The sequence below is a fragment of the Hemiscyllium ocellatum genome, chromosome 18 (genome assembly GCF_020745735.1).
Source record: "Hemiscyllium ocellatum isolate sHemOce1 chromosome 18, sHemOce1.pat.X.cur, whole genome shotgun sequence".
Taxonomy (NCBI): Eukaryota; Metazoa; Chordata; class Chondrichthyes; order Orectolobiformes; family Hemiscylliidae; genus Hemiscyllium; species Hemiscyllium ocellatum.
In genome coordinates this window covers 17,589,327-17,616,478 of record NC_083418.1, presented here as the reverse complement: position 1 = coordinate 17,616,478, position 27,152 = coordinate 17,589,327, and the positions used below count along the sequence as shown (strand labels likewise).

At 40.5% G+C, this 27,152-nt stretch overlaps 1 protein-coding gene across 1 annotated transcript in view; it reads right to left on the bottom strand.

Annotated features, from left to right (window-relative positions):
- The window catches only part of pdhx (pyruvate dehydrogenase complex component X), a 191,996-nt gene that overhangs the window by 33,183 nt on the left and 131,661 nt on the right, over positions 1–27,152 (bottom strand). The window contains exons 7-8 of the mRNA XM_060838405.1: positions 21,313–21,460; positions 65–123 (exon numbers count right to left, since the gene is read on the bottom strand). Of these exons, the coding sequence (XP_060694388.1) occupies positions 65–123; positions 21,313–21,460 (207 nt within the window). The remainder of the gene's footprint in view (positions 1–64; positions 124–21,312; positions 21,461–27,152) is intronic.

Below are 27,152 nucleotides of genomic sequence, written 5' to 3'. Positions count from 1 at the left end.
TATTACCTTTGCTGATATCAAGTGAATCTCTTATACTATCATTCCTCTTTCAGAATCCACTTACTTTCAGTGTGACTGCAGCTGCCTTGATAATGAAATCATTCACTGAGATCTTGATATCATCTACAGAGAGAAAAAAAAAGTAAAAACCAATGAGTCTGCACAACTTAATAGAAATGCAGCTTTTTATTAGTGTGTTGTTTTAAAAATAAAGAGGGTCATGGAATGCTAATGTCATCTGGACATTCCTGCACAGACCACTCCTCTGTTGCTGTGAATAATATCCCAGCAGATGTCACACACACAGAAGTGCTGGGCTTCCCGTTGATCAAGGACATTTACTGTGCTAACGTTTCTATACAATGAGCTGAGCTACAAGCTCTGAGCCAACAGCTGTCTGAATGAAGGCACTTGTAATACTTTCAAGCTTTGCTCAAGTTGTGTTAATATTTTTCAAAAAATATTTGAGAAAATAATGCTTAGAGAGGCTTCAAAAACATTTTTTTTTAAAAAAAACACTTCAAATTTCAGATTGGTTCCCAGTCAAGATAAACTAACGTTTCTTAAATGCAAGCTACAGATATTTATATTTATAGCAGAGGTGTGAGCTCTGTAGGGGAAGCATGTCTGCTGTGGTGCAGCGCAGTATATTAAGTCCTTCTGCTCACGTACCATCTTCCCAGTGCTCGTATTGTTTCCTGGATTTCTGCTGCCTCCCTCACTGTTTCATACTGGCTCTATTTCAGAGTTCTCAGATGGAAGTGCTTCGTACACTTTGAAAGTTGCTTCTCACAGGCAAATAATCACATAGGAAAGGGTCCATTCTGAACAACGAACCTTCAGTTGCCTGCCACATTGAATATGTCCCTAGCACTGATCGAGTTTACATGGTCACCAGTGAACTGGAGAGGCCATGATGGGCACATGCTTAATCCCAGTGATGTGCACTGAATTATTTTGTCTCAACCAGTGCAATTATAAATCACAGCATGGGTTCTAGAGCGGAAACATCAATGAAAGCTGTTCCCTTTGGACTTCAATCAAGTTAGAAAGAGATAGTACATAAAAATCCACAGCAGTTACAACATGCAAACAGGCCATTAGGCACAAATAGTTCATGTCTTACCCATCTTCCTTTATAACCTTACCCCATCTACATCAGGAGGGACGTCTGAGGCATGGAGGGAATCCAAGAGCCAGTGATAACAGATTGGCATTGCAGAACAGTGCTGAACATTAGGTGATGCAATACACTCCAAACTGCTGAATGTTCAGAATAGTAACATATACAGGTCGTTCTGCTATAATATGTGTCTTGTCAGCGCAAATTCACTTTAATGTGATTGACAAGCAGGGGACACTGTTTCCAAAGTGCAAACTTTTAAAACATTTGTTGGCTATAGCGCCAACACTTTAAGTGTTGCTGATATTGTACAATTCTTGTATTGCGTGGAGTTGCACAGGAGTGCGACTATCGCGCTGTAGAAGAAATGAATATCTATACAGCACGTTTAATTTAATAAATATCCCAAGGCATTCACACTGGGAGAAATGGACACCCAACTATAAGAGTGGAGTAAGTATACAGATGATCAATATGATTGGAGAGAACAAGAAAGGCAGAGTGGGTTAGAGAACAATTCAGATGTACAGAAGGACTGAGTGGATTGAAAACCTGAAGGAGGTTGCAGATGTCGAGGAAGGCTGACTGAGATTTATAAAATAACTAAATCTGATGTATTAGCAGACAGGGAACACACAGAGATTGGCTCGACTTAGAGCGACGTTTGAGCTAGATGTAACTTGGGAAGGGCTGTGGTCAGTAGTTTCAACATGTTCAAAGTTATACAGAATGGTAAAGTTTGAGAACACAAACAGAAATTGTTGCTGAAACTCAGATAGTAAAGTTCAGGAACCTTACAAGAATGGTGATGGAGAAGTCGTGTCTGGTTATAGGGGTCTGAGGGGGTTTTGGATCTGGTGATAATAAATTACGCGCAGAGTAAGTGAATTCTGTGGAGGTGGTAACAAGCAGTCTGAATGACAGATTGTATTTGGAGCTTAAAGCTCAGCTCGGAGTACAATATCACATGGCATAACACAAACATGTCTTCACAAATGGTATGGATGAAGAACATTGAATCATGCTCCCATTAATGTGTAAATCCCTGATTCTACATCATTTAGTATGCACTGCAATGACACAACTTTGCCATGAACAGCCTTTAGTAAACCTCCAGGCTTGTGAAATTCAAGGACGACAAATTAGAAAACAATAACTTGATAGGACTAGGCATTTTAAAATTGGTTCATTCACCTCAGCTTTCAAGATTGCCAGTTTCCTCAAAGTGTAGGATTAAGGTGCGAGCCAGTGACCACAGCACCTGGACTGGGGTATAGAAATTTTGGTGGTACCTAACCAGATGGCTTGGCCTGGTCATTGATGAGGTGGAGAAAGTTTCACCTGTCCATGGCTTATTGTCAGACAGGAATCTGACAGCACAATGGGGTTGTCACAGTTGTCAAACTGGCTGTTGTCTAAGTGTTAAGGTAACAGTTATCACCATACCTGAAGATGGTGTTAATGAAAAACAACATGTAAATGAGAAATGGAAGCTAGGCAAAAGGACAGATAGGCACTGAAGGAACAATTTGCATTTTGCCAAAACCTCAGGATGCTCCTAGAGCACCTCATTGTGAATGAAATGCTTTTGAAATCTAATTACTATTGTAATGCAGAGAGACATGGAAGCAGCCATTTTAAACAGAGCCAGTGCCCACAACCAGCAGAGGCAGCTATGTTTTCAGTACTGAGATATAAATGGTTGACCAGGTTACCAGGGCATGACTTTGTTCAACTTTGTAGAAATGGGATCTTCTACCTCCACCTGAAAGGTTTGACATCTTGCCCAAAAGATAGCATTCATTCAGTACTGCACTATAATCTCAGTGGTGGGACCTGAGCACTCAAGACTTCTGACTCTGAGAAAGAGAACAATTATTAAGAAAAGAGAGAGACAAACAATGTGTGGAAGAACAATAATTTCAAATGCTGGAGAGAGCAAATGAGGGAAAACCAATGCTCACCAGTGAAACCCAATTTTGATGCTTTAATTCCATAATTTTACTTTCAAACTAATTAGACTGAAAGTACTGTCAAGACCGAAAATCTGATGAACATTTTCCTGTCCCTTTAATTGACAATTCTGCCTTAAAATAATGCTGCTTTGAATTAAAGAAACGAAACTGCTCTATTAAGAAAGCCCCCTCACTTATTGCAAAATGGTGACTAAGTCAGGTCATTAATGAGATCAGTTTGACAATATGACAACCTTTCTTTCCTAACAGTATAGTTCTGTTTCTTTAATGCCTTAATTTTTTTTTTAAAGTGTTGAAGTTTATCTTGGCTGTTGATGAAATTTGGTAACCCATTTCACATGCCGCTCAATTTCCTTTTCAACTGATTTAACTGCAGCAAAGTGTGAAACAGGCTGTCGGTTCTCGACCATCAGTTTTATGCTGCAAGCCAGGGTGAACATATAACACTAAGCTGTTTTCACATGATATTATATTTTACAAAGTATACGTACTCAAGACTCTAAAACCAACCATTCTTTTAAAAACAAAGTAATGCGCATTCAAAATAAATAAAACAGCTATATTCTACTCCGTACAATATACTGGTTGACCTTATCCCCAATTTGACATGATGTTCTCCACACAGCATATTGGGCCTGTGGTTTCTGTGTAATGTATAACTGTGGTACAATATATGAGATACAGCGGTAAGACCATACTGGTCTATAGCAGCCTCGACAGCAACTGCTTTCACTTCAAGCATCACACTACTTGAAGTAGCTCAACATAACTGGCCAGTCTGCTCACTTGACCAAGTGTATTCAAGAGATTTCCATTCTAAACTGTTGAATCCCTTGAGCTCAACCTGGTGACATTTTCTAACAATAACAATTTGCATTTGTAAAGCACTTTTAGCATAGTAACAATGTTTTCATGATGATTTACTGGAATGCTAATAAACAAAATCACCAAGCCACATAAAAAGACATTAGGTAGACAGATGCTTGGTAAATTAAGTCCATTTTTATGGACACCTTAAAGGAGGAGGGACAGGTGGAGACATCCCAGAACTAAGGCCACAAATTGATAGGACAATTAAAGTTGGGGGTGCTCATAATTAGTACAGACATCTTAGGTTTTCTGGTTATGAAGATGGAAATAATAAAGTCAGTGAGGATCAAGGTGTTGTCAAAGTGGAAGCCAGAATGGTGTACAGGGTTGACAAGTGAATACAACTTGATGCAAATTGAGATACAGGTGACATGATTGATAATTACATATTCCACAACTGGGAACATATTTAAACTTGCAATGTCATCTAATCACACTTTAAATTAATTAGTAACTGCTGGATAATGCAGAAACATGAAGTGTTGGATGAGACTGACAAAGCGATCAAATTCACTCTCACTTAAGCCTGTTGTGCTACGACCGTATCAATAACTCAGCAAGGATACACCACAACATCTATCTTAAAGAGTTACCAAGTTTTTAGAGCCCTGTATTGGATTTTCTGAACAGTATAAGTCCTTAGACTCCTTTAAGGTCAAAAATTGAAAATAAGCAGGTTTTCATTGAAGGAAAGGCAAAGATAAAGAAAGATCAGGTAGAATTATTAATTAGAAATAATGGCATCATAGTACAAATAAAGTATTTAAGTGGAGAGGTTGTTTGAAGAGAACCCCTAAGGATTGAAACATAGAAAATAGGAGAAGGAGTAAACCATACAGTCCTTCATATTGAACAATTCAGTATGAACATGACTGATCATGCAAGCACAGTATCCCACTCCTGTTTTCTCTCCATGTCCCTTGATCTGCAAGGGCCACATCCAGCCCCCTTCTTGAATATATTGAACGAACTTGTCCCAACAGCTTCCTGTGGGAGACAATTCCACATGTTCACAACTCTCTGAGTGAAGGAAATCTTCCTCACTCTCAGTCCTGAATAGCTTATTCCTTACTCACAGATTGTGACTCGCCACCCCCCCGCCCCGCCCCCCCCGCGGGTTGCATTCTGGGACGTTAAAAGAAATAGCTGCAGAGATAGTGGATGTGGTGGTAATCATTTGGGAATCCTTAGTTTCTACAAATGTCTCAGAAAAATTGAGAAACTGCCAATGTAACACCCTTATTTCATAGAATCATAGAATCCCTCCAGTATGGAAACAGGCCCTTGGTCCAACAAATCCACACCAAACCTCCAAAGAGTAACCCACCCAGACCCATTCCCGTGCTCCACTACTTTACATTTACCCCTGACTAATGCATCTAACCTACACACCCTTGAACACTATGGACAATTTAGCTCAGTCTATCTTGAGATTGTAGGAGGTAATTGGAGCATCCAGAGGAAACCCACGCAGATATGGGGAAGAATGTGCAAACTCTACACAGACTAGTGCCGGAGGCTGGAATCGAACCTGGGTCCCTGGCGCTGTGAGGCAGCAGTGCTAACCAGTGAGCCACCGTGACACCCATGAGCCACTGTGCCATCCAAAACATTGTACCTGCCTAGTTCAAATAACACTACAAGCTCATTTACCTTGTTTTGCTTACTGCATGCATGTAAATACAACACCCTCAGTCCTGCACTGACCATCACCATTCTCATAGTTGTCCCCATATCTGCTGTACTTGAGGTTTGATTCCTAAACTCTTCCGTACTCTCTATCTTATTACTTATAAAAAGGGACAGAGATAAGTAATGATAAGTCAGATAGCATAACATCTGTTATTGGTAAAATGTTACAAAGGGCATAATAGAAGTACATTTAAAAATTATGCCTCCTCAAAGAATTCTAATAAATTGATCAGTTAATAAGCAGGATAAAAAGGGGAACCAGGAGATGTAATATATTTGGATTTTGATAAGGTTATATAAGAGTTCATGAAATGAATACAGGATTGGCTAATAAAGAGAGTTGGGACACACAATCTGTAAATTGTGGAGCACTACGGGGATCAAAGCTGGGGGCACAATTATTTACAGTATGTACTAATGACTTGAAAGAGGGTAGTGAACTACAGCTGACAACAAAAACAGATGTGGGGGTGGGGATGTTCATCTACATGGAAACTTATGGATAAAGTTAAGGTCAGGAGGAAAAGGGTGAGAGGGTCAACAGAGATTCTTTACAGTTTCCAGAATAAGTAACAATAGTGTCTTGTTCATAAGAGTGATATTAAATTGAGAGCAAGTGACACAGTTGGAAGGTGTAGAATCTGAGGGCAGAGTTCAGGAACTGTAAAGGAAAAAAGATCCTGATGGAGTTGTGTACAAGCCTCCTAGCCACCACATCATAATTCCAGCATAGAAACAGTTCCTTCGGTCCAACTCGTTCATGCCGACCAGATATCCTAAACTGATCTAGTCCTATTTGCCAGAATTTGGTCATATCCCTCTAAACCCTTCCTATTCATATACCTATCCAGATACCTTTTAAATGTTGTAATTGTACCAGCCTCCAACACTATCTCTGGCAGTAAAAAATGAGGTCTGCAGATGCTGGAGATCACAGCTGCAAATGTGTTGCTGGTCAAAGCACAGCAGGTTAGGCAGCATCTCAGGAATAGACCATTCTACACACACACCAGCCTGCGTGTGAAAAAATTGCCCTTTAGGTCCCTTTTAAATCTTTCCCCTCTGACCCTAAATTTATGCCCTCTAATTCTGGACTTCCCCAAAACAGGGAAAAGACTTTGTCTATTTATCCTATCCATGGCCCCCATGACTTTATAGATCTCTACAAGGTCACCCCTCACCCTCTGACGCTCCAGGGAAAACATCCCCAGCCTATTCAGTCTCTCCCTATAGCTCAAATCCTCCAATCCTGGCAACATCCTTGTAAATCTTTTCTGAACCCTTTCAAGTTTCACAACATCCTTCCTAAAGGAGGGAGACCAGAATTGCATGCAGTATGCCAAAAGTGGCCTAATCAATGTCCTGTTGAGCCGCAACATGACCTCTCAACTCTTTTACTCAATGCTTGAACTAATAAAGCAAAACATACCAAATGTCTTCCTCACCATCCTTTCTACCTGAGACTCCATTTTCAAAGAACTATAAACCTGCACACTAAAATATCTTTGTTCAGCAACACTCCCCAGTACCTTTAAATCCTGCCCTGATTTGCCTTTCCAAAATACAGCACCTCACATTTATCTAAATTAAACTCCATTTGACACACCTCGGCCCATTGGCCCATCTGATCAAGATCCCTTTGTGCTCTGAGGTAACCTTTGCTGTCCATGACACCTCCAACTTTAGTGGCATCTGCCAACCTACTAATTATACCTACTATGTTCACATCCAAATTATTCATGTAAATGACAAAAAGCAGTGGACCCAGCAATGATCCTTGTGGCACAGCACTGGTGACAGGCCTCCAGTCTGAAAAGCAACCCTCCACCACCACCCTCTGTCTTCTATCTTCAAGCCAGTTCTATATCCAAATGGCTGGTTCTCAATGGCTGGAATTCAATGTGGTCTAATCTTGCTAACCAGCCTACCAAGAGGAACCTTGTCAAATGCCTTACTGAAGTCCATAGGTGGGGAAGAAAATATATAACGAGATAGAAAAATCATGTAAGGAAGGCGCTATTACAATAATCACAGGGGACTTCAAGATGCAGGTGGACTGGGTAAATCAGGTTGGTACTGGATTTCAAGAAAAGGAATTTGTGAAATGTCCATGAGATTGGATTTTTCAGCAGCTTATGGTAGAGCCCAGTGGGACCAGGAAATTCTGGATTTGGTGATGTGTATCGAAGCAGACGTGATTAGGGAGCATAAGGTAAAAGAACCCCTCAGGAGCAGTGAGCAGAATATGATAGAACTCACTCTGCAGTATTAGAGGGGGAATCTTGAATCAGATGTAATGGTATTACAAATGCATCTGTGTAGTTACAGACATGAAGGAGGTGTTGGCCAGAGTCAATTGGAAGGGAAGTTCTAGCAGACAAGACAGGGTTAGCAGTGTTGGGGGTTTCTTGGCATAATTAGGGAAGCACAGCAAAAATGAATCTTAAAGAAGAATAAACATACCAAGGGGGAATGAGGCAACCATGGCTGACAAAAGAAGTCAAGGACAGCACAAAAGGAACAGAAAAAGCAGACAACATAATGAAGATTAGTGAGAAACCAGAGGATCGGGAAGCAGAGGATAACGATAAAAGCAATGAGGCGGGGGAGAAGATGAATCTTGAGAGCATGGTAGTATTATGGTAGGTGTGTACAGGTACCTTACAGAGAGAGAGGAAGCTGGCAAGGACGGAAAGCACAGAGTGTGCTGAACAACTTAAAAATGTAACATTTGGTTGAAATAAATAGCTGGAGTTGCATTGCCATGGAACAGAAATTCAAATTCGGCCAATCAGTTTAAATTATGCCCCAGATACCAAAATTCAATCAAATTTGAATTTTATTGTTTGGGATGACATCAAACCAATGAAATGATCTGAAGTTTTGGTGCATAAAACTGGAATACTTGGAATAGTTAGGGGGAAAAATGCCAAGAGTACCAACAAGTACAGTACGCTAGCTGACGAGCTCTCTGAAAGGTACCTGTTCATAGGAGAAGTTGTGTCACAAAAGACCGAAGAAAAGACGACCCAGGAAAATACAGAGGAAAATCTACAAAGGAGAATTGATAAAGCTCACTGCTTTTGAAACGTAATTTGTGTTTTGCAAATGTTAATCAGGGTTTTTAAAAAAATATCGGACCAGTATTGTAGAGTGGGAGGTAAAAAATAGTTGTTGTTTTAATGTTCTCTTTGCAACTTAAATAATAAAATTGTTAATTTTTACTTTAAATAGTGAAACCTGGGATAGTTCTTTGCCTCTTGAAATTTAACAGATTACGGTATGAGGTGAGCTTCTCTGTGTGTATTGGGTTTAAATTAGAAGAGGGGTTTATTCTGTGTCGTAACAGTTGCTAGTAATATAAGATTACAAGAGTTTTGTTCAAGAACTAAAATGTTGAGAGAAGCAAGAGTGGACATTGGACCACTGAAATATGAGGTAGAAGTAATATTGAGAGGGAACAAAGAAAAGGTACTTTACATCAGTTCTCTCAGTTGATGACACCAGCAACATTATCAGAACTTCGAGAGAGTGAGGGAGCATAGGTGAGTGTAGTGGCCATCACTAAGGAAAAGTCTGAAGTTGGCTAAATCACCCAGACTACACCCCAAAGTTCTGAAAGGGATAGCAGAGAAGATTGTAGAGGCATTGACGGATCATCTTTCAGGAATCACTGGAGTCAGACAGTGTCCCAGAGGACTGGAAAATGACTAATGTAACACCCCCCATTTAAGAACAGAGGGAAGCAGAAGACAGAAAACTATCAGGTCAATTAGCCTGACCTTGGTCATTGGTGAGATTTTAGAGTCCGTTATTAAGAATGAGATTGCAGAGTACTTGAGTGTGCATGGTAAAATAAGGCAGAATCAGCATGGCTTAATCAAGGACAGGTCATGCCTGATAAATCCATTAGAATTCTTTGAGGTAATAGCAAACAAGTTAGACAAAGGAGAGCCAGCAAACATGATCTATTTGGATTTCCAGAAGGTGCTTGACAAGGTGCTGCTAAATAAGATGAGCCCATGGTGTTAGGGGTAAGGTACTGGCATGGATAAAGGATTGGCTGACTGGTGGAAGGCAGAGAGTAGGGATAAAGGGGTCTTTTTCAGGAAGGCAGCCGTGACAAGTGAAGTTCCACAGGGATCTGTATTGGGACCAAAACTATTCATGTTTTATGTTACTGATCTGGACAAAGGAACTGAGGGCATTGTTGCTAAATTTGTAGATGACTCAAAGATAAGTGGAGGGAGAGGTAGTATTGAGGAAGTAGGGAGGCTGCAGAGGGCTTGGACAGGCTAGGAGAGTGGACAAAGACGTTGTCGATGGAATATAGTGTGGGAATGTGTGAGGTTATGCACTTTGCAAGTAAGAATAAAGGTGTAGACTATTTTCTAAAAGGAGAAAGGTTTCAGAAATCTGAAACACAAAGGAATTTGGGAGTCCTAGTTCAGGATTCTCTTAAGGTTACCATGTGGGTTCAGCTGGCAGTTAGAAAGTCAAATGCAATGTCAGCATTCATTTTGTGAGGGCTAGAATACAAGAGTACGAGTGTACTGCTGAGGCTGTAGAAGGCTCTGGTCAGACTGCATTTGAATTATTGAGAGCAGTTTTGGGCCCTGTATCTCAGGATGGATGTGCTGGCATTGGACGGTTTCCAGAGGAGGTTTACAAGGATGATCTCAGGGATGAAGGACTTGTCATATGAGGGGTGGTTGAGGACTCTGGGTCTGTACTCGATGGAGGATGAAGGATGAAGAGGGGAGGTCTGACTGAAACTTACAGGATACGGAGAGGCCTGGATAGAGTGAATATGCAGATGATGTTTGCACTAGTAGGACAGAGTAGGACCTGAGGGAACAACCTCAGAATAAAGGGATAACTGAGATGAGGAGAAATTTCTTCAGTCAGAAGACAGTTAATTTCTGGAACTCATTGCCACAGAGGACTGTGGATGTCAAATCATTGAGTGTATTTAAGACAGAGATAGATAGGTTTCTGATTGATAAGGGGATCAAGAGTTACTGGGAGCAGGCAGGAGAATGAGTTGAGATGTATATAAACCATAATCGAATGGAAGAGCAGACTCGATGGGCTGAATGGCTTAATTCTGCTCCTCTATCTATCATCTTTAGGTAAGGCAAGTGGTGTGGATGACGAAGATGCTGCAGAAGAATATGGACTGTTTAGTTGAGTGGGCAAATATGACAGATGGAATCTAATGTGGGGGAAATATGAATTAATGCACACTGACAGGAAGAACAGAGGAGCTGAATATTATTTAAATGGAGAAGGACTTCAGAAAGCTACAGCAGAGGGGGATTTGGGCGTTCTCATGCATAAATCACAAAAAGCTAGCATGCAAGAAGATAATAAGGAAGGTAAATGGATTGCTGGCTTTTATTTCAAAGAGAATGAAGTCATGCTAAAACTTAGCAAGGCACCAGTTAGACCATGTCTAGAATACTGTGAACAGTTTTGAGCTCCATATTTGAGGAAGGATAAACAGGCATTGAAAGCATTCCAGAGAAAGTTCACTTGTTCATCATGGGTGTGGAGAGTCTGTTGTGACTGGATTTGAAACGCTATCTGTTTTCTCTCCAGAGATGCTGCCAGATCTTGTGGGTTTTTCCACAAATGTACATTTATATTTCAGATCTTCAGCATTTGCAGTTTTTTGTTTTATTTTAATCAGCTAGTTTTGATTTAATCAAAATGGCTAAGCCCTTTCCTTTATTCTTGTTATCCAGGATAAAAGAGACTTTCACATGATTTCTTCAAACTCAGAAGTAACTTTGTTACAAATTAAATTTATTCTTTAAAACTGATTCATTATTGTAATCTGAAATTAAATGATGCTCCCTTAATCCCAAATAAACATTCAGATAACAAAACGACAATACTGCTCTGCAGAGATGCACAACATGATTTTTAAGAAAAAAAAGGGAAAAATATTTGGTGGGCCAAGGATCTCAAAGAATAAAATTGGACAATTTACCATGGTACCCTGAGTTTTCTATCGATGAGTTCAAAATACTGACCACCAGAGTGATAGAAAATATTCAATTCAGTTGGAAAGTTAAGTTAGATTTGGGTCTTTGAATAGAAATTGCAGTTCAACTTTTAGAGTTTGAGGTAGTCAGATATATCGATATTGAGTATTCTCATGGTCCTTAAATTTGAATTCCCAACAGGGAACAATCTTTATAAAAACTGAAAGAACTGCAGATGTTGAAACAAAAACAGAAATTGCTGGCAAAGCTCAGTAAGTCTGGCACCACCTGTGGAGAGAAGGCAGAGTTAACATTTCAGATCAAGTGGCCTCAGAATACTATCTTTCACCAGGTCACCCTAAGATTGTTTACTGGAGCACATCCATGACACTGGACTCCTTTGGCTATAAATTCTATGAACATGATCTTAACCTCCACAACCACCTGATGAAGGAGCGGCACTCCGAAAGCTAGTGCTTCCAAATAAACCTGTTGGACTATAACCTGCAATTTTTAACTTTGGCCACAATCAATATTATGTATGAATAGTACATAATACTCCTCCAGCTTTGAATGTGCGTTTGAGGTGGTTAGCAGGAAATAGGAAAAAAAGAGGAACCCGTGTGGTCCTCAGCACAGGAGCACAGTTTCTACTGAACTCCATGACTAGGAAGCAGAAATAAACGTAGGCAGTGAACACCAATCAGGCCTTCCCTGCATTGGCTCCAATCCTTGTCACAGTTTAAGTGTCTTGTGCAACATGTCTCGAATGTGATCATATTACAGTAATCAATGAACTTATGTTACAGGATTGATCCATCTCCAAATCATGTTGATATTATAGGACAATGTCAGCTTGTTAGTGGCCTGCAGCAGTGGTCCTGTATTACATTAGAGCTCTGCACAGTCTGCAGTGTATGTGTGGGGCCATGTGCAGTCTATGGAGGGTGTGTGTTGGTGTAAAGTATGGAATCTCACATAATTTGCCGTGTTATTAAGGAGCAAGGTGAGGACTGCAGATGTTGGAGATCAGAGTGGAAAAGTGTGGCGCTGGAAAAGCACAGCAGGTCAGGTAACATCTGAGAAGCAGGGGCGTCGAAGTTTTGGACATAAGCGGGCCATCAGGAATGTGTTTATAAGGTGCAGGTTAATATTGGGGGGACGTGCATTCCTATTCCAGGGTTACACACAGTTTACAGTACACGTATGTGGACCACAGGATTGTTCAGTCTGCTGTGTGACTTTATGCGGTGGTATGGGATCTCCCATAGTCTGCAGTGTTATGAGGTACAGAGTCACAGTCTGTGATGTGTGTTAATACACAAGGTGTGAGACATATCGGGTCCTGGTCAGTGGTGTGTGCATTTAAAACAGGATTACACACTGTCTGCGATGTGTGAGTGCATATATGTGTGTGGGATACAGGGTCATATATTGCCTGTGGTGTCTGTGTCTCACAGGGTCTCAGTGTCAGTGTGATAGTTTCTGATATGTGATATACGGTGTTTGCTAAAGCTATCTACTTGGTTCAAGCTCATAGACGATTATCTATACGAAGAAAACAAAAAACATTTTGTTCACGGGCTGTTGGAGTCATTGGCTGAGCCCTCATGAACTCTGAATTTGAGCAGTTTCATAATGTAATCAAAGCCAGTTTCTAAATGCAAGCCTTCAATAATTACTGATTTGTACTCAAATAATACATAGTTAACAGTATCTTGGTACAAAGAATGCTCTCTAAACTTAGAGTTAATGAACAGTTCAGGCTCTATTTCCACAACAAAATGTTTCACTTCATATACATCTATTGATTGAAGAGGAAGCACTTAAAATGTTATACAGTAGAAAAGTCTTTGTTATTTCCACCCAAGTCAAGACAGCTAAATCTGCTCTGAAAACCCTCTCTGTTCAGCTCTTGCCTGAACAGTGTTAGACATGAGCTGGCAGCTCCAGAAATAATAGCAGTAAGGACCAGTCTGAAATAAAGTGGCTCTGCAGGGATTATATTGGAGAAAAGATGAAACAGAAGGGCTTCAGAGAGCACTCTCCTGCAGCCATCAGCTCCTAGATATTCAACATGTACCACTGTGCTTTGTCAGCCTAACTGGAATTCTGGCTTTTGACAGTAGCCCCATACCTTTTGGCTGCACACTTCCAACCCATCACACAATTAATACAAAGGCTATTTGACCCATTAAGTCTGCACTGACTCTGCGATGATCATCCCTCCCAGACCTTATCCCTGTTTGACCACATTTACCATGGCTCATTCCTTAGCCTCCACACCTCTGGAAGGAAACTGGAGCACCTGGACCAAACCCATGCAGACACAGGGAGAATATGCAAACTCCACATAGTGACCCAAGGTTGGAATCGAATCCCAGTCCCTGGTGAGGCAGCAGTGCTAACCAATGAGCCACCGTGCTGCCCTGCAATGAGATGGCAAGACAAATCTTTCAAGGGATACCTACAAGTGACACTCAGTACCGAGACAGAATGAATGAAACCAGTGTTATTTTATTGGCTCTTAAATATCGTGGCCATATTGGAATGCACCAGACTTTGGACTGTGTGTTAACTGCATTGTAATAGAGATTCGTCTGTGCTGGTTGGAAAGACATTCTCTGGAGAGCCAACAACACAAGTTATTGTGTGCCCAGATAGCTAGTTATATAGGAGCACTAACAGAGATCATGATGTAAATTACCTGTCCACTCAACAGAGATTAGCGCATGCAACAAAACTGAAATGGAGGTGAGCAGCTGGGCTTTATGGCAGGTTGGTGATGGGGAAGAGGAGACTAGGAATGAAAGTCTGAGCCTTTCAGTAAATATAATGTACATTAGTCTTCCAGCTGGATAACTATAATTTGAATCTGATTAAACATTGAGTGGGTTGTTTATATGGTCCTCGTGATGAATAAAACAACAAAATGAGACAGGGAGACATAGCACACGGTCATCTTCATTCCCGTATCCCCTCCATACACAGGCCATTCATTTTCACTTCCATAATGCTGTCTCTGACTTACCCGCCTCACATCGCTTGAAACCCTTATATTCGCTGTCAGGGCCAGTCACTACTCGCCTCCTCCCCCAAGCCCCACAGAATTGCGGCATTTTTGCAACCCGTCCCCAATCTTTTCAGTAGGCTCCACTTATTGGGCCCTGCTACACTGCACCATCTTGGATCTCTTTACAGCCATCTCCAGCCTCAAGGATACCACTTCACCTTAATAAACATTAATATTCTAAATACTCCATTCTTCTGACTGTGGTCTTGTCATTACCCCATTTTACTACTTATTCTTGGAGACCTAGCTTACTCACCATATTGAGATCATCCTTGTATTCTTTTAACCTTGGGATTAAAATATAAAAAAAGGTTCTGTGCAGTTACTACAGAAGTTGCAATATCAATGCTCAGCAAATGGCTAACAGCTACAGACCTGAATTTGCCAAGTAAGGTGTAATCATTTAGCTATAAAGATATGACTTTCAGATACATCAGACATTTTAAAGAGGGTTGGATTGCAGTGTGTACCTCTTGTTAAATCCAGCAGCTTAGTGGAAGTATGGTGATTATTATCGCTTATGAGTGCACAAAAGCATAGCAAAAAGATATAGGCTTGAGGAAAAGGGCAGCTATCGAAAGAGAAAACTAGGTTATACACTCAATACTCATTATAATAAAACAAACAGGATAAAATGCTGCCATTTTATTTACAAAAGTCTCCAGGACCACTGAAGCGTTTGTGTGTGGTTTCACATCATTTGTTGTTGATATCCAAATAGCTTTGGCTGGTTTTAATTATCCCTTCAAGTGAACTTCACATGATTTTCTTTTAATTCAGGTTTCTGTTCATTAAAGGTGGCTGCAAAATAAGAGGATAGGAATTCTGCAGCAGGTAATTCACCTCCTGACTTTCTAAAGCATTTTCACCATCTACAGGGTACAAGTTAGGAGTGTGGTGTAACACTCCCAACAACACTCTAGCAGCTTGACACCATCTCAGACAAATTGGTCAATTGGTACCATAAACGTTCATTTTCTCAATTACCAACATTCAGTAGCAGCAGTACACATTGTAGCAAGTCAGCAAGGCTCTGTAGACAGCACCGTTCAAACGTATGACCACTACCATCGAGAAGAAAGGGAAGCAGACACAAGAGAACTCAACCAGCTCCAAGCTCCCCTCCAACCATTCACCATCCCGATATGGAAATAACGCAGTTTGTTCAGTGTCGCTGGGTCAAAATCCTGGAGTTCCTCCGTAACAGTATTTTGGGTCTACCTACACTGACAAGGACAGCAGCAGTTCAAGAAGGCAGCTCAACACCACCTGTAAGGCTAGGCAATAAATGCTGGCCCAGCCAGTGATGCCTACATCCCACAAATAAATTCCAGTGTTAAGTCCTACTGGAATACTTGAACAAACATAATCCAAACATCCCTTTGAACTGCGAACCACGTTTCCATCATAAACAAGTAATTGGGATGATAAATGCAAGGAAGATGTCATTCCTGGTCAGACACATTATCTGGATAATGTGAATGCTCATTGTTGTAATTCAATGTGGGCTTTTGCAACCCATTTTTGGTGCAACATCGGTGTCTGAGGAGGGTCGGTCCGGTTACTGCTGAACCTGTGGCATGGGCACTCAGCAAACAGCCAACAGCCAACAGCAACAGATCCTGGATTTGGCAAGTAAGGCGAGACGGCATGACACAAACACCTGATTAATTTTTTGACGAGAGATTCTTAAATGTTAATAGGGTCTACATGGGAACCTTTTAAAAACATATGTTGGGTGGACAGGGGAGAAAGGTGGTGGTGGTAAGTGTTGAAATGTAGTCATTTGACATGCCTGAAGTTCCAGTGGTCTGTGACAGCTGTGGTCCTAAGCATAGTAGAGCTAGCAGTCAGCAGTTTCAGACAGTAAAGTCTCTCAGACAAACCGGTTTGGTTTACCTCCCACATTCTGGTGATGAACTTAGGGAGCGAGGATTATTCAAATTTATTTAATGCTTAAACTGGGCAAGTGAGGTATTAAACAGGCAGCGAAGAAGATTCTTTTTCTCTGTAAGCCACAAGTACCTTCAGGGAGTTCATGGCATTCCACTGGATCTCTTTTACACAATCATTATTTTGCATTCAGGTTTGACAAAACGATAAGAGTCTGAAATAGAAGCTTCTTTTCTCCCCTTGCTGTGACAGAAGCAGGAACACTGTCCTACATTGGATTCAGCTTATGCACCGTCTGCTCCTCAAAACTAGAACAGAGAACCAGACAGTATAAATAAAGTCACTGAAAATGCAACATGGGATTTCACTGCCTCCATATTAAACTGTATGTGGTTATTGATAAAATCACTGGAAATTCTGCAAGTTGTTTTAGCTATATACTTGGAAAACAATGGGAGGAAAGGGACATTCTCTCATCCGGTTTCCAGGGAACTTATTTATTGTATTGAGCATTTACCTGCTAACTTAAATGGAGCTTCTACGAGTTTCCCGATAAAAAGAGGACAGGAAAGCCTCAGCAAATGTTCTGCAGTCTAAACAATAGGACAGTAGAAACTGACCACTGAGACCTGTAGAAGACATTACACACTCAGAGGTGAGATGTAGGCTTGGCCTAACACACGAAGGGAATACAAAGAAAGCAAAGTTTGTCTTCCAATTGGGGGGGTTCAAGCCAAAAGAAATATTGCACAATATTAGCATGCCCTGGATTGCAACAACATTTCTGGTGAGAGATGTGGCAATCGCTGTGACAGTTGAACGGTGGTACCATGAAATACTGTCCCATACTATAAATGGAATGCACATTGTGTGGAACATTAGCATGCATCCTGCACTTTTCAAAATAAAGAGAGACTACATAATTCATGATTAGCACAGAATACAGTTACAAAATTCACCTCAATCAGAAATACATGGAAGCCTAAAAACCACTGCTGGTTTCACTTTCGGTTGTTGGTTCTAAGCCGCTGCTCAATAAACTTTAAGTATTTTGGCATAGCCAATGTACCTTGCAGACAGTAGCTACAGGTCAAGTGCACAATGACCATGTAAACCACTTGAGTTTTGAGATTTTGGTGCACATTGGTGTCTAATTCTCTTGATGAGATTGAACACACAGTTAGATAATTAGTCACTACCCCATAATGATTCTTCTCTCCACTAGCAACACATAATAAATTGGGTGGGGCACTCTAACTTTAATTCCAATTTTATACAATTTGACTCAGGCATGTGAATCAAAGTCACACTGCACAGAAACAGACCATTCGGTCCAACCAGTCCAAGCCAAACACAGTCCCAAACTAAACTAGTCCCACCTTCCTGTGCTTGGCTTATATGCCTTCAAACATTTCCTATTCACATACCTATCTAAAATGTCTTTTAAAAGCTGTAACTGCAGCCACATCCACCACTTCCTCAGGAACTTTATTCCATGCATGAACCACTCTGTAAAGGAAAACTGACCCCATATCTTTTTTAAATTTTTCTCGTCACCTTAAGAATATGTCCCCTCATCTTGAAATCCCCCATCCTAGAGAAAAGACACCTGCCATTCACCTGATCCATACCCCTCATTATTTTATTTCACCTCTTCAGTGAAAGAAAAGTCCCAGCCTCTCCTTATAACTCAAACCCCCATTCCCAACATCATCCTGGTAAATCTCTCCTGAACCCTTTCAAACGGAATTACTACTACAGATTGTGTTAATATGGTAAGAAATTCCTTATTCTATACAGTGGGTGGCTCAGTGGTTAGCGCTGCTGCCTCACAGCACCAGGGACCCAGGTTTGATTCCAGCCTCGGGCTGCGTTGAATTTACACGTTCTCAGTGTTTTAGAGGGTTTTGTTCCAGGTGCTGTGGTTTCCTCCCACAGTCCAAAGATGAGCAGGTTTGGTGAATTAGCTACGCTAAATTGCCCATCTTCTTCAGGGATGTGCAGGCTAGGTGGATTAGCCATGGGAAAAAATTGCAGGGATATGGTAAGGGGGTGAGTCTGGGTGGGATGTCATTCAGAGGGTGGTGTGGATTCAATGGGCTGAATGGCCTTTTTCCACACTGTTATGACTTAATGATTCAGTGCAACAAGAACAACTGGGAGTACAGTGGTTGAAGTGTGGGAAACCTCTCGAAACACACATTACGTGGTATGAATCCTATTCCTGTCTGTCCTACACTTTTTTGTCTTTTATGGTTTGTTTAGCTAAAAGTGTGTATTTATGAAAGGATCAAATTATGGGCTATTTAGCTGACGAACCTAACGGAAGAAGCAAGAGACTGGGTCATTTAGTGTTTCATGTCGTCAATTTAAACCTGCAGGAAACTACATAATACTTACACTCAGTAGTCTGAGGTAATGTTAAACCCAAGATTCAGGAATGAAACTACAGGGCTCTGTTATTGAAACATATTTGCAAACAAAAAAAACCCCAGAAAACTTCCGACTCTAACTCAAATACCTGCTGTGCAAATTCCAGCAAATGCTACACTGCATTAAATAAGAAATCTCATATCATTCCAAATATATAACAAATATGCAAGCAGTAATTCCATGTGAATCAGTTGCTTGGCTCTTAAATCACTGTCAAAAAACAGTGCAATGCTCAATTTATTATATGTTAGTAGCATAAAGGGTAGTGACCGACTGCCTAATAGAAACTTCTCTCATTCAGGTTAAATACAAAAATTGCTGCCCTAGTTCATAGAATCACAGAACGGTTACAATGCAGGAGATGGTACTTGGCCCATCACATCGATGCTGGCTACCCAAATGGGCACTGCACCTGGTGCCATTCTCTTGTCTTCTCTTTGTAACCCTGCACAATCTTCCCTTTCAAACAATCTTTCAATTCCCTATGGAATGTCTTGATTAAACCTGGCTTTACCACATGCTCAGGCAGTGCAGTCTCAATACTATCTGTGCATCATGAGAGAAAGATGCACTGCTTTGCCATTATTTTGCGCTGAACCTCTGCCTGGCTTTGAATAGTGTAAAGTTTTATTTTTCCCCAGAAGACACCACAAAGTAAATGTGCTGCAGCAGCGTAGAGTTAGTCATTTTCGAGGAGAAAGTGAGGTCTGCAGATGCTGGAGTATATCAGAGCTGAAAATGTGTTGCTGGAAAAGCGCAGCAGGTCAGTCAGCATCCAAGGAACAGGAAATTTGACGTTTCAGGCATAAGCCCTTCTTCAGGAAGAAGGGCTTCTTTCCTGAAGAAAGGCTTATGTCCGAAACGTCGAATTTCCTGTTCCTTGGATGCTGCCTGACCTGCTGCGCTTTTCCAGCAACACATTTTCAGCTCTAGAGTTTGTAATTATCAGGCTAAGGATCAGCAGACAGTTGTATACATTTCTGTTCTCTTATTGTGTACACATCTATCTGAGGAATGGCAAAAAAAAGGGAAAGGGTTTACAATTAAGAATAAATCAAAACTCAAAGGTAAGGACATTTGTTGGTAAGGGCACAGTAAGATGACATTTGTGCCTACTTTTCCTGCGGTTTCTTTCAGAATTAGATTTTAATGATGATTTGGACTCGAAACAGTCTCTGGTAAACCTGGAGTTTGGTTGTGGTGTCACCTAGATTCTTGATGGACTGGTTTGATGTATATGGTAGACTTAAATTCAGAATTCAGAAATTACATCTGAGCATTTTTTCAACGGACAGGAATTTTTTGTTTTGTGATGGGGTTTGTGGATGAATCAGATTCAACTTGATGAGGTAATTTCTATGTAACAACTGGCCGCTCTCTCTCTCCAGTCTGAAATATTTTTCATTTATATGAGATCAATGGTGAACCATTAGCACCATTAAGGCATAATGAGTTATAAAATATCCCTTGTGTTCAGAATGGTGAGGGGAGACATCTTGACTATTGGTATTTGTGTGTTGGTGGACTGCGAGATGTATACAATGTAAAAGTGTGACAGACCAGGACGGTGTCAGAGTTCCGTCCTATTCAGTTAACCATTGAGTGGAATCTTTCTAGAAGTTATGGTCAACTGTGATCATATGCGTCATGTGATTGGTAGTTCAAGTTTTAGCTCAATCAAGTTCATTTTAAAGTTTAAACAAGAAAGTATAGGCTTTAAAACAATTTACGATCTCTCTTCAACTCTTGCCAACATGATCAAAGAGATAGTCAATTAGTTGCCTATTCAGGTCGTAGATATCTGTTTCCTTCAGTATGCAGTTATCATTGGTTTAAAAGGGAGACATACTGAGAGGCATAAGGAAAGAAATGGCAAGATACAATCTGTTCCGTTATCATCAACTGTGTTGCTGGCAAAACCATGCTATGACATCAAAGTTTATATACACTATATGACCATGAAGGTAACGCTGAGAAAATGTGCTCCATTATTTGGTTGGGGGCAATATTACTTCAGTCACTAATATCATTATTAATGAAAATGCAAGTACCTGTGTAACATTCACTGTCTGAAAGAGAAAGAGCAATGTGCAGTGATGAAGAATCCTGAGCAAAATATTAGCCTAAATGTCTCTTTTACATATTTCACGATCCAAGCATTTTCTTCATTCATTTTACATTTATAGCATTAATGTCATAAGTCTTTGATATAGAGGTCAAGGAACTTAAGAAATAAATGCTACGTCTGACAACAAAACTCACCTTTGGCTAGCTGCTTCCTCAGCTTTAAGACTTGGTCAATGTTACAGTCAATGCTAGCATACGAATGAGGGATTGTGGTCTTGGACTCTGTTAGTCTCCGTGCAATCACTTGCCGAATGTTACTTGCTGGGATTTCTGTAAATGTGCCCTGAAAACAGCAACAACGTAAATTGTCAAACAAAATAAATAAGTTGCATTTATTTATGCATTCCATATCAACAGGAGGTTCAGAGGTACTTCACTGACAAATGACTTCAAGAGAAGTTAAGTTGATTGACACTTCACTGCCTTGTGAGATAATCTAACAAGACACACATATTCAAGAATAAAAATGAAATATTATGGATACTGAAAATCTGAAATAAAAATGAAAAGTGGTGGAGAAACTCAACAAGTCTGGATGCATCTGTTGATACAGAAACAGTTGATGTGGTGTCTGATATGAGTTTTCATCAGAAGATGGTTCAACACAACTCCTCAAGGGTAATCAGTGATGGGCAATAAATAACAAATAAAAGATAGCCATCAAACTGACCAACGCAAGTCCTCCTATTAACAGCACTGAGATGAGTAATCAGTTGATCTGTTTTGGGTATGAGCTTTGACCAAGATAACCACACAATTCAGTTCTTCAAAATGTGCCCTGAAGAACTTTCACATCCATCTCAGCAAGTTGGTGGCACCTTTTGTCCAGAAGATGACACCAGACAATAATGAAGCTAGATCGTGTATTCAAGTCACCATGTGGGCTTCAGCTCACCACCTTCTCGCACTCAAACGGAGCTTGACATTGTGAAAGTTAGTGCCAGAGAAGACTTCCACTGTCCTAGTTTAAACGACTTTAGTACCCAATTATTTAAAAGAGAGTCTGCACTGTTTATAGGATCCAAGTGTTCAGATCCATGATAATTTATCTAGTTAAGTGGAATAAATGCTGGCCTCACCAGTAACAACCACATCCTATGAACAAATTGGAATGTGTCTGAATTTGACCATGTCAACCAGGCATTAGATGCAGATGTATTTCATCTGAGGTTGCAAGCTACCTGACTGTCCCTTTGACAAAGCTGAATTCTGATTTAAAAAAAAAGTTTAAAATCTAATTTCAGTAACAGAAAAGTGATACCGTCGAAGGTTATCTTCATGGTCATACAGTGTATATAAATCCTCACTGACTTTGCTCAGCTCTGACAATAATTGTGCATTAAGTGTCTCTCCAGGAAAATCAAGAGGATAAAAAGATATATTTGCAACATGATTGCCAGCCACAATGTCAAATGGGTGCACCTCTCAAGTGTCATTTACATTCAGAATTACGTTTTAGTAATTTGAGACTCAAGACTGTTTGAGGCAGCAATTCCTATTGAACCACATATGCATATTTCATCTTCCCAGCTAATATACAGAGTAAAGAGAAATGACAAAAAACATAAATAAACAAAATAAAACCCCCGAAATGATACCAGAAATATTTTATTTAGTCAGGTTGCAAGAAAAAGCAAACTTCAAAAACTCCACATAAATCCAAATGTAGAACAGCACAGTGTTGTTTTTTCTGAACAACTCAAGTCAATGCTTTATTGAGAATATTACAATTTGCATTTTGATATATATTTTTCTATGCCATTTTTCAAAATATTTTCAGCAATTTTTTTTAGAATCACCTCTGCAATCACAAGGTTAAAAAAAAACTAAATAGCATACAAGTTTGGTAAACGGAAGGGGTAAATATTATTTTGTACATTCTTCATTGCAATGCACTCTTTGTACATTCTACACTTAATACCAGACATTAAGCAACCTGCCACCACTAGCCAGTGTGAACAACACATGGCTCCCGACTATTCTCTTCTTAGTGCCCTCTCACTTGGCCTAGAATCTCAATCAATGATAAAATCTAGTCAAGGGCAATGAAGAGGCTCTACAATTAATGCCAACATTTCAGGAACAGAGCAAATTGATCAGTATCATTGCCATCATCAGAGGCCTGGGAACATCATTTCTGAACAGGCATTGAGGCTTCTGGAAAGCATATATCAATGTTGTGAAAGAGAAAGGAAAGAAATGGGGGACACAGATTATGAACCAAAGGTGTTGGACTCGACGCTGAGCCCAAGGCTTGAAAGTCAATTTTCAGAATTGAAGATGCTGCTCTTTGTGCACTTGAACTTCAATGCATGGGACAGAAACATCAAAGTACACGAGGTAGAGAATTAAAACGTTAAGTCTCTGGATGCTTCAGTCACATTTGCAGCCTGAACTGAGATGCTCCCACAAGATGGTCACCAAATTGCATTTGGATTTCCCAATGTAGAAAGGATTATATTGTGAGCAGAGATTATAGAATACTACTAAGTCACTGCTTTATGAAGAAGTGGTGTTTGGGATGTAAGGGAGATACGATGAAATGTGTCGCACCAACTTTGGTTACGCAACTGTTGGAATAATGCATGCAATTCTGGTCTCCTTCCTATCGGAAAGATTGTTGTGAAACTTGAAAGGTTTCAGAAAAGATTTACAAGGATGTTGCCTGGGCTGGATGATCTGAGCTACAGGGAGAGGTTGAATAGGCTGAGGCAGTTTTCCCTGGAGTGTTGGAGGCTGAGGGGTGACCTTATAGAGGTTACAAAATCATGAGGGGCATGGATAGGATAAACAGATATAGAACTAGAGGGCATAGGTTTAGGGTGAGAGGGGAAAGATATAAAAGAGACCTCGGGGGCAACTTTTTCACACACAGGGTGGTACGTGTATGGAATGAGCTGCCGGGGAAGCGGTGGAGGCTGGTACAATTGCAACATTTAAAAGGCATCTGGATGGGTATGTGAATTGGAGGGGTTTGGAGGGATATGGCCCAGGTGCTGGCAGGTGGGACTAGCTTAGGTTGGGATATTTGGCCAGCATGGACGAGTTGGACCAAAGGGTCTGTGTCCCTGCTGTACATCTCTATGACTCTATAACCGTGCTTGCATAGACAGCTGCTGTCAGGAGGAGAGATGTTGAGTTTGCTGGAGAAGTGGACCAGAGCAGGAGTGAAGTGACAGTGCCTTTGAACCCTGAAAGAGCACAGGACTATTTCATTGGTGGTATATTTGTGTTGGAGGTAGCAGAAATATTGGTTGGTGGAAGGGGAGAACCAGGGACTTCTGTTATGATTCTGGGAGGGAGATGATTTGGGAGGAGAAACACAGTTAAAAGAATAGACAGTGTTAAGGGCCTGTCAAACACGCTGGTGGTAGTGATGGTAGGGGAATGGGTCCACTTGTTGAAGTATAAGACAACACTGTAGGAAATAATACAATAGAAGTGATTTTGTTAGACCATAAGGAGAAATGGAGAAACAAAGAATGGAATACAGTCATTAGAGTGAGTGGGGAGTGAGGAAACAGTCAAGGGAGGTGTGGGACTCAGGATGATCATAAATGAATATTAGCTGATAGCAGAAATACAGACATTAGAAATCAGGGAAGAGAAGAATTGGAGATGGACATTGTGAAACTGAATGAAGGGTAGAAATTGAAAGGGAAGTTGACAAAACTTTCCAGTACATGAAGGGACCAGGAAATTACTGGAATAAAAAATGTTCATATATCAAAGAGAGAAATAGCTAGAACACATGCAGCCACTCATTACAATTTTTTTTAAATTGGAAAAAGTCTGTGATGCCAAAAGAGAAGCTGTGCATTCTGACGGTACTACATAATGTTCTGGATTCAACACAGTTGAAAAATTCTTGATCTTAACCTCTGCCCCAATTCGGTTTTGTTTCTCTTAGCTGGTTTTGGTTTTATTCATGTGCTTTTCTTTCTCCATTTCTTTTTAATTTTATTTGGAAACAAACAGTTCATGATTATGCATTCAACTTTTTTGTTTGCTTATCCCATTGTTGTCCCCCTTTGGCATCTTGTTATTTAGTAGTTACTGTTTTCTGGTCTCCACAGATGTTGAACAAGGGCTCACTTAGGTCAGACAATGGTGATGAACTGTAGTTTCGGGCTCCCATGTGAGTGTTCCTGTGACATGACCGTGGAGCTTATCAACGCCAAGTTCCAGCACAGCTGGCAACTCTGGCACACATGCACGGATTGGGACAAGCCATGGATGTTCAGCCCAGCTCCTATTTCTTTTTTTTCGGAGTCTGCAGGTAGGAGTCAACAAAGTTCATAGAGCCATAGAAACCTACAGCATGGAGAAAGGCCCTTTGGCCCAAACTGGTCCATTATGACCAAAATTCCGTCCACGCTAACCCCATTTCCAAGCACATGGCCCATATCCTACTAATCCTGTCTAATCCATGTATTTGTTCAAATGCTTTTTAAATGTGTTAATGTACCTGCCTCAACCACTTCGACTGGCAGCGCATTTCACTTCCTGGGGGTGGTAGTGGAAAAACCAGACTGATGACCCAATGGGGCTGGGGAAAGGTAAACTATGTGGCTAGACAGCGATTGGACACAATGAAAAGAGTTTTCACATAGCATATGTGCTGTGGTCAGCAGATTCCAGGAAGCCAGGGTTCAGGTGAAGTCCTGAGGAACTGAGAGCAAGTAGAAGTTTTTGACTCTGACTGGAAAGAGAGGAGCAGCCAAAGAAGGTATCTCCATAAAGCTAATGTGGTGCAGATGACTCTGAGGAGATGTGGGCTCACTGAAATCCCAGAAACTATTTGGTAACTGAGAATGGGTGTGAAGGCAACAAATAAGTACTGGAACTCAAAGGAACCCGGCAGCAGTGAATGAAGCTATCTTTGAAAGAAGTGCAATTGTATTACAAGTGTTAGAGTGGAACCTTTGGAATCCAGTGTAATGGAGTTTCATGGGAAGAGATAAATTCTTAGATTTTTATGTGAAGTTGAACAATCAGCAGTGCATGACACATTGACCTTTGGGGAAACTTTGAGCTAGGTCTTTGAAAGTAAGAAATTGCAATCCCACGCGAAAGATGTTAAGAAGAGACACAATTATTTTTAGGCAATAAGAGAAAATATAATACTAGGGCAGGAAGGTTATATTAAAAGTGTATTTTTAAAAAAAATCTAAATTGCTTGCTGCCCTAGAGAACAGCATACAGTTATGGGCATTGTGTTATATGAAGGGCGTGATTGCATTCTAGATGGTACAGAGGAGATTGAGAAGGTTTTACTGGGAGTGAAGAATTTTAGCTGTGAGTAAAGATGGACTATTTTCTTTGGAGCAAAGGCAGTTAAGTGCAGCTGGATTTAATTGATGTTTGCCATAGGCCTTCTGTCCATTTACACTTCTCAGGAGACATCTATATATTGTGGATTCCTTTGTCTCCTTTACTCTCCAAACCTCACTGGAAATAGCTTTCCAGTCACGGCAATACTCAATCAGTGAAAATGGAGTTGAGGATTATCAGGTTAGCTGCAATCTCATTGAGTGGCAGACTGGTATTGATGGGCTGAATGGCCTGTTTCCGCTCCTGTGTCTTATGGCTATTATACCCTTATTTCCTGCCACTGAGCCAATTTATTACTTCCCTTGATCCGATGGGATTGTACATTTCTGACAAATCTACCGCACAGGATCTTGTCAAATGTCTGGCTGAAATCTATTTGGAATACATGAAATATACTAACTTCATTGAATCACCTAGTTACCTCCGCGACAAATTAAATCATCTTTGTCAGATAAGACCTTTATTGAATATTGCACAACAATCACAAAATCCTTTGACACCAGTTATTGTGAAACTGAAGTCTTGTCATTTACATGGCATCAATCTTACTTTCTGGTCCAGTTTTGGAAATGATGAAAGTGAAGAATGCTGATTGAAAGAGGGGACTACAGCATCTTTGCACCAATTATGCCATCCACAAA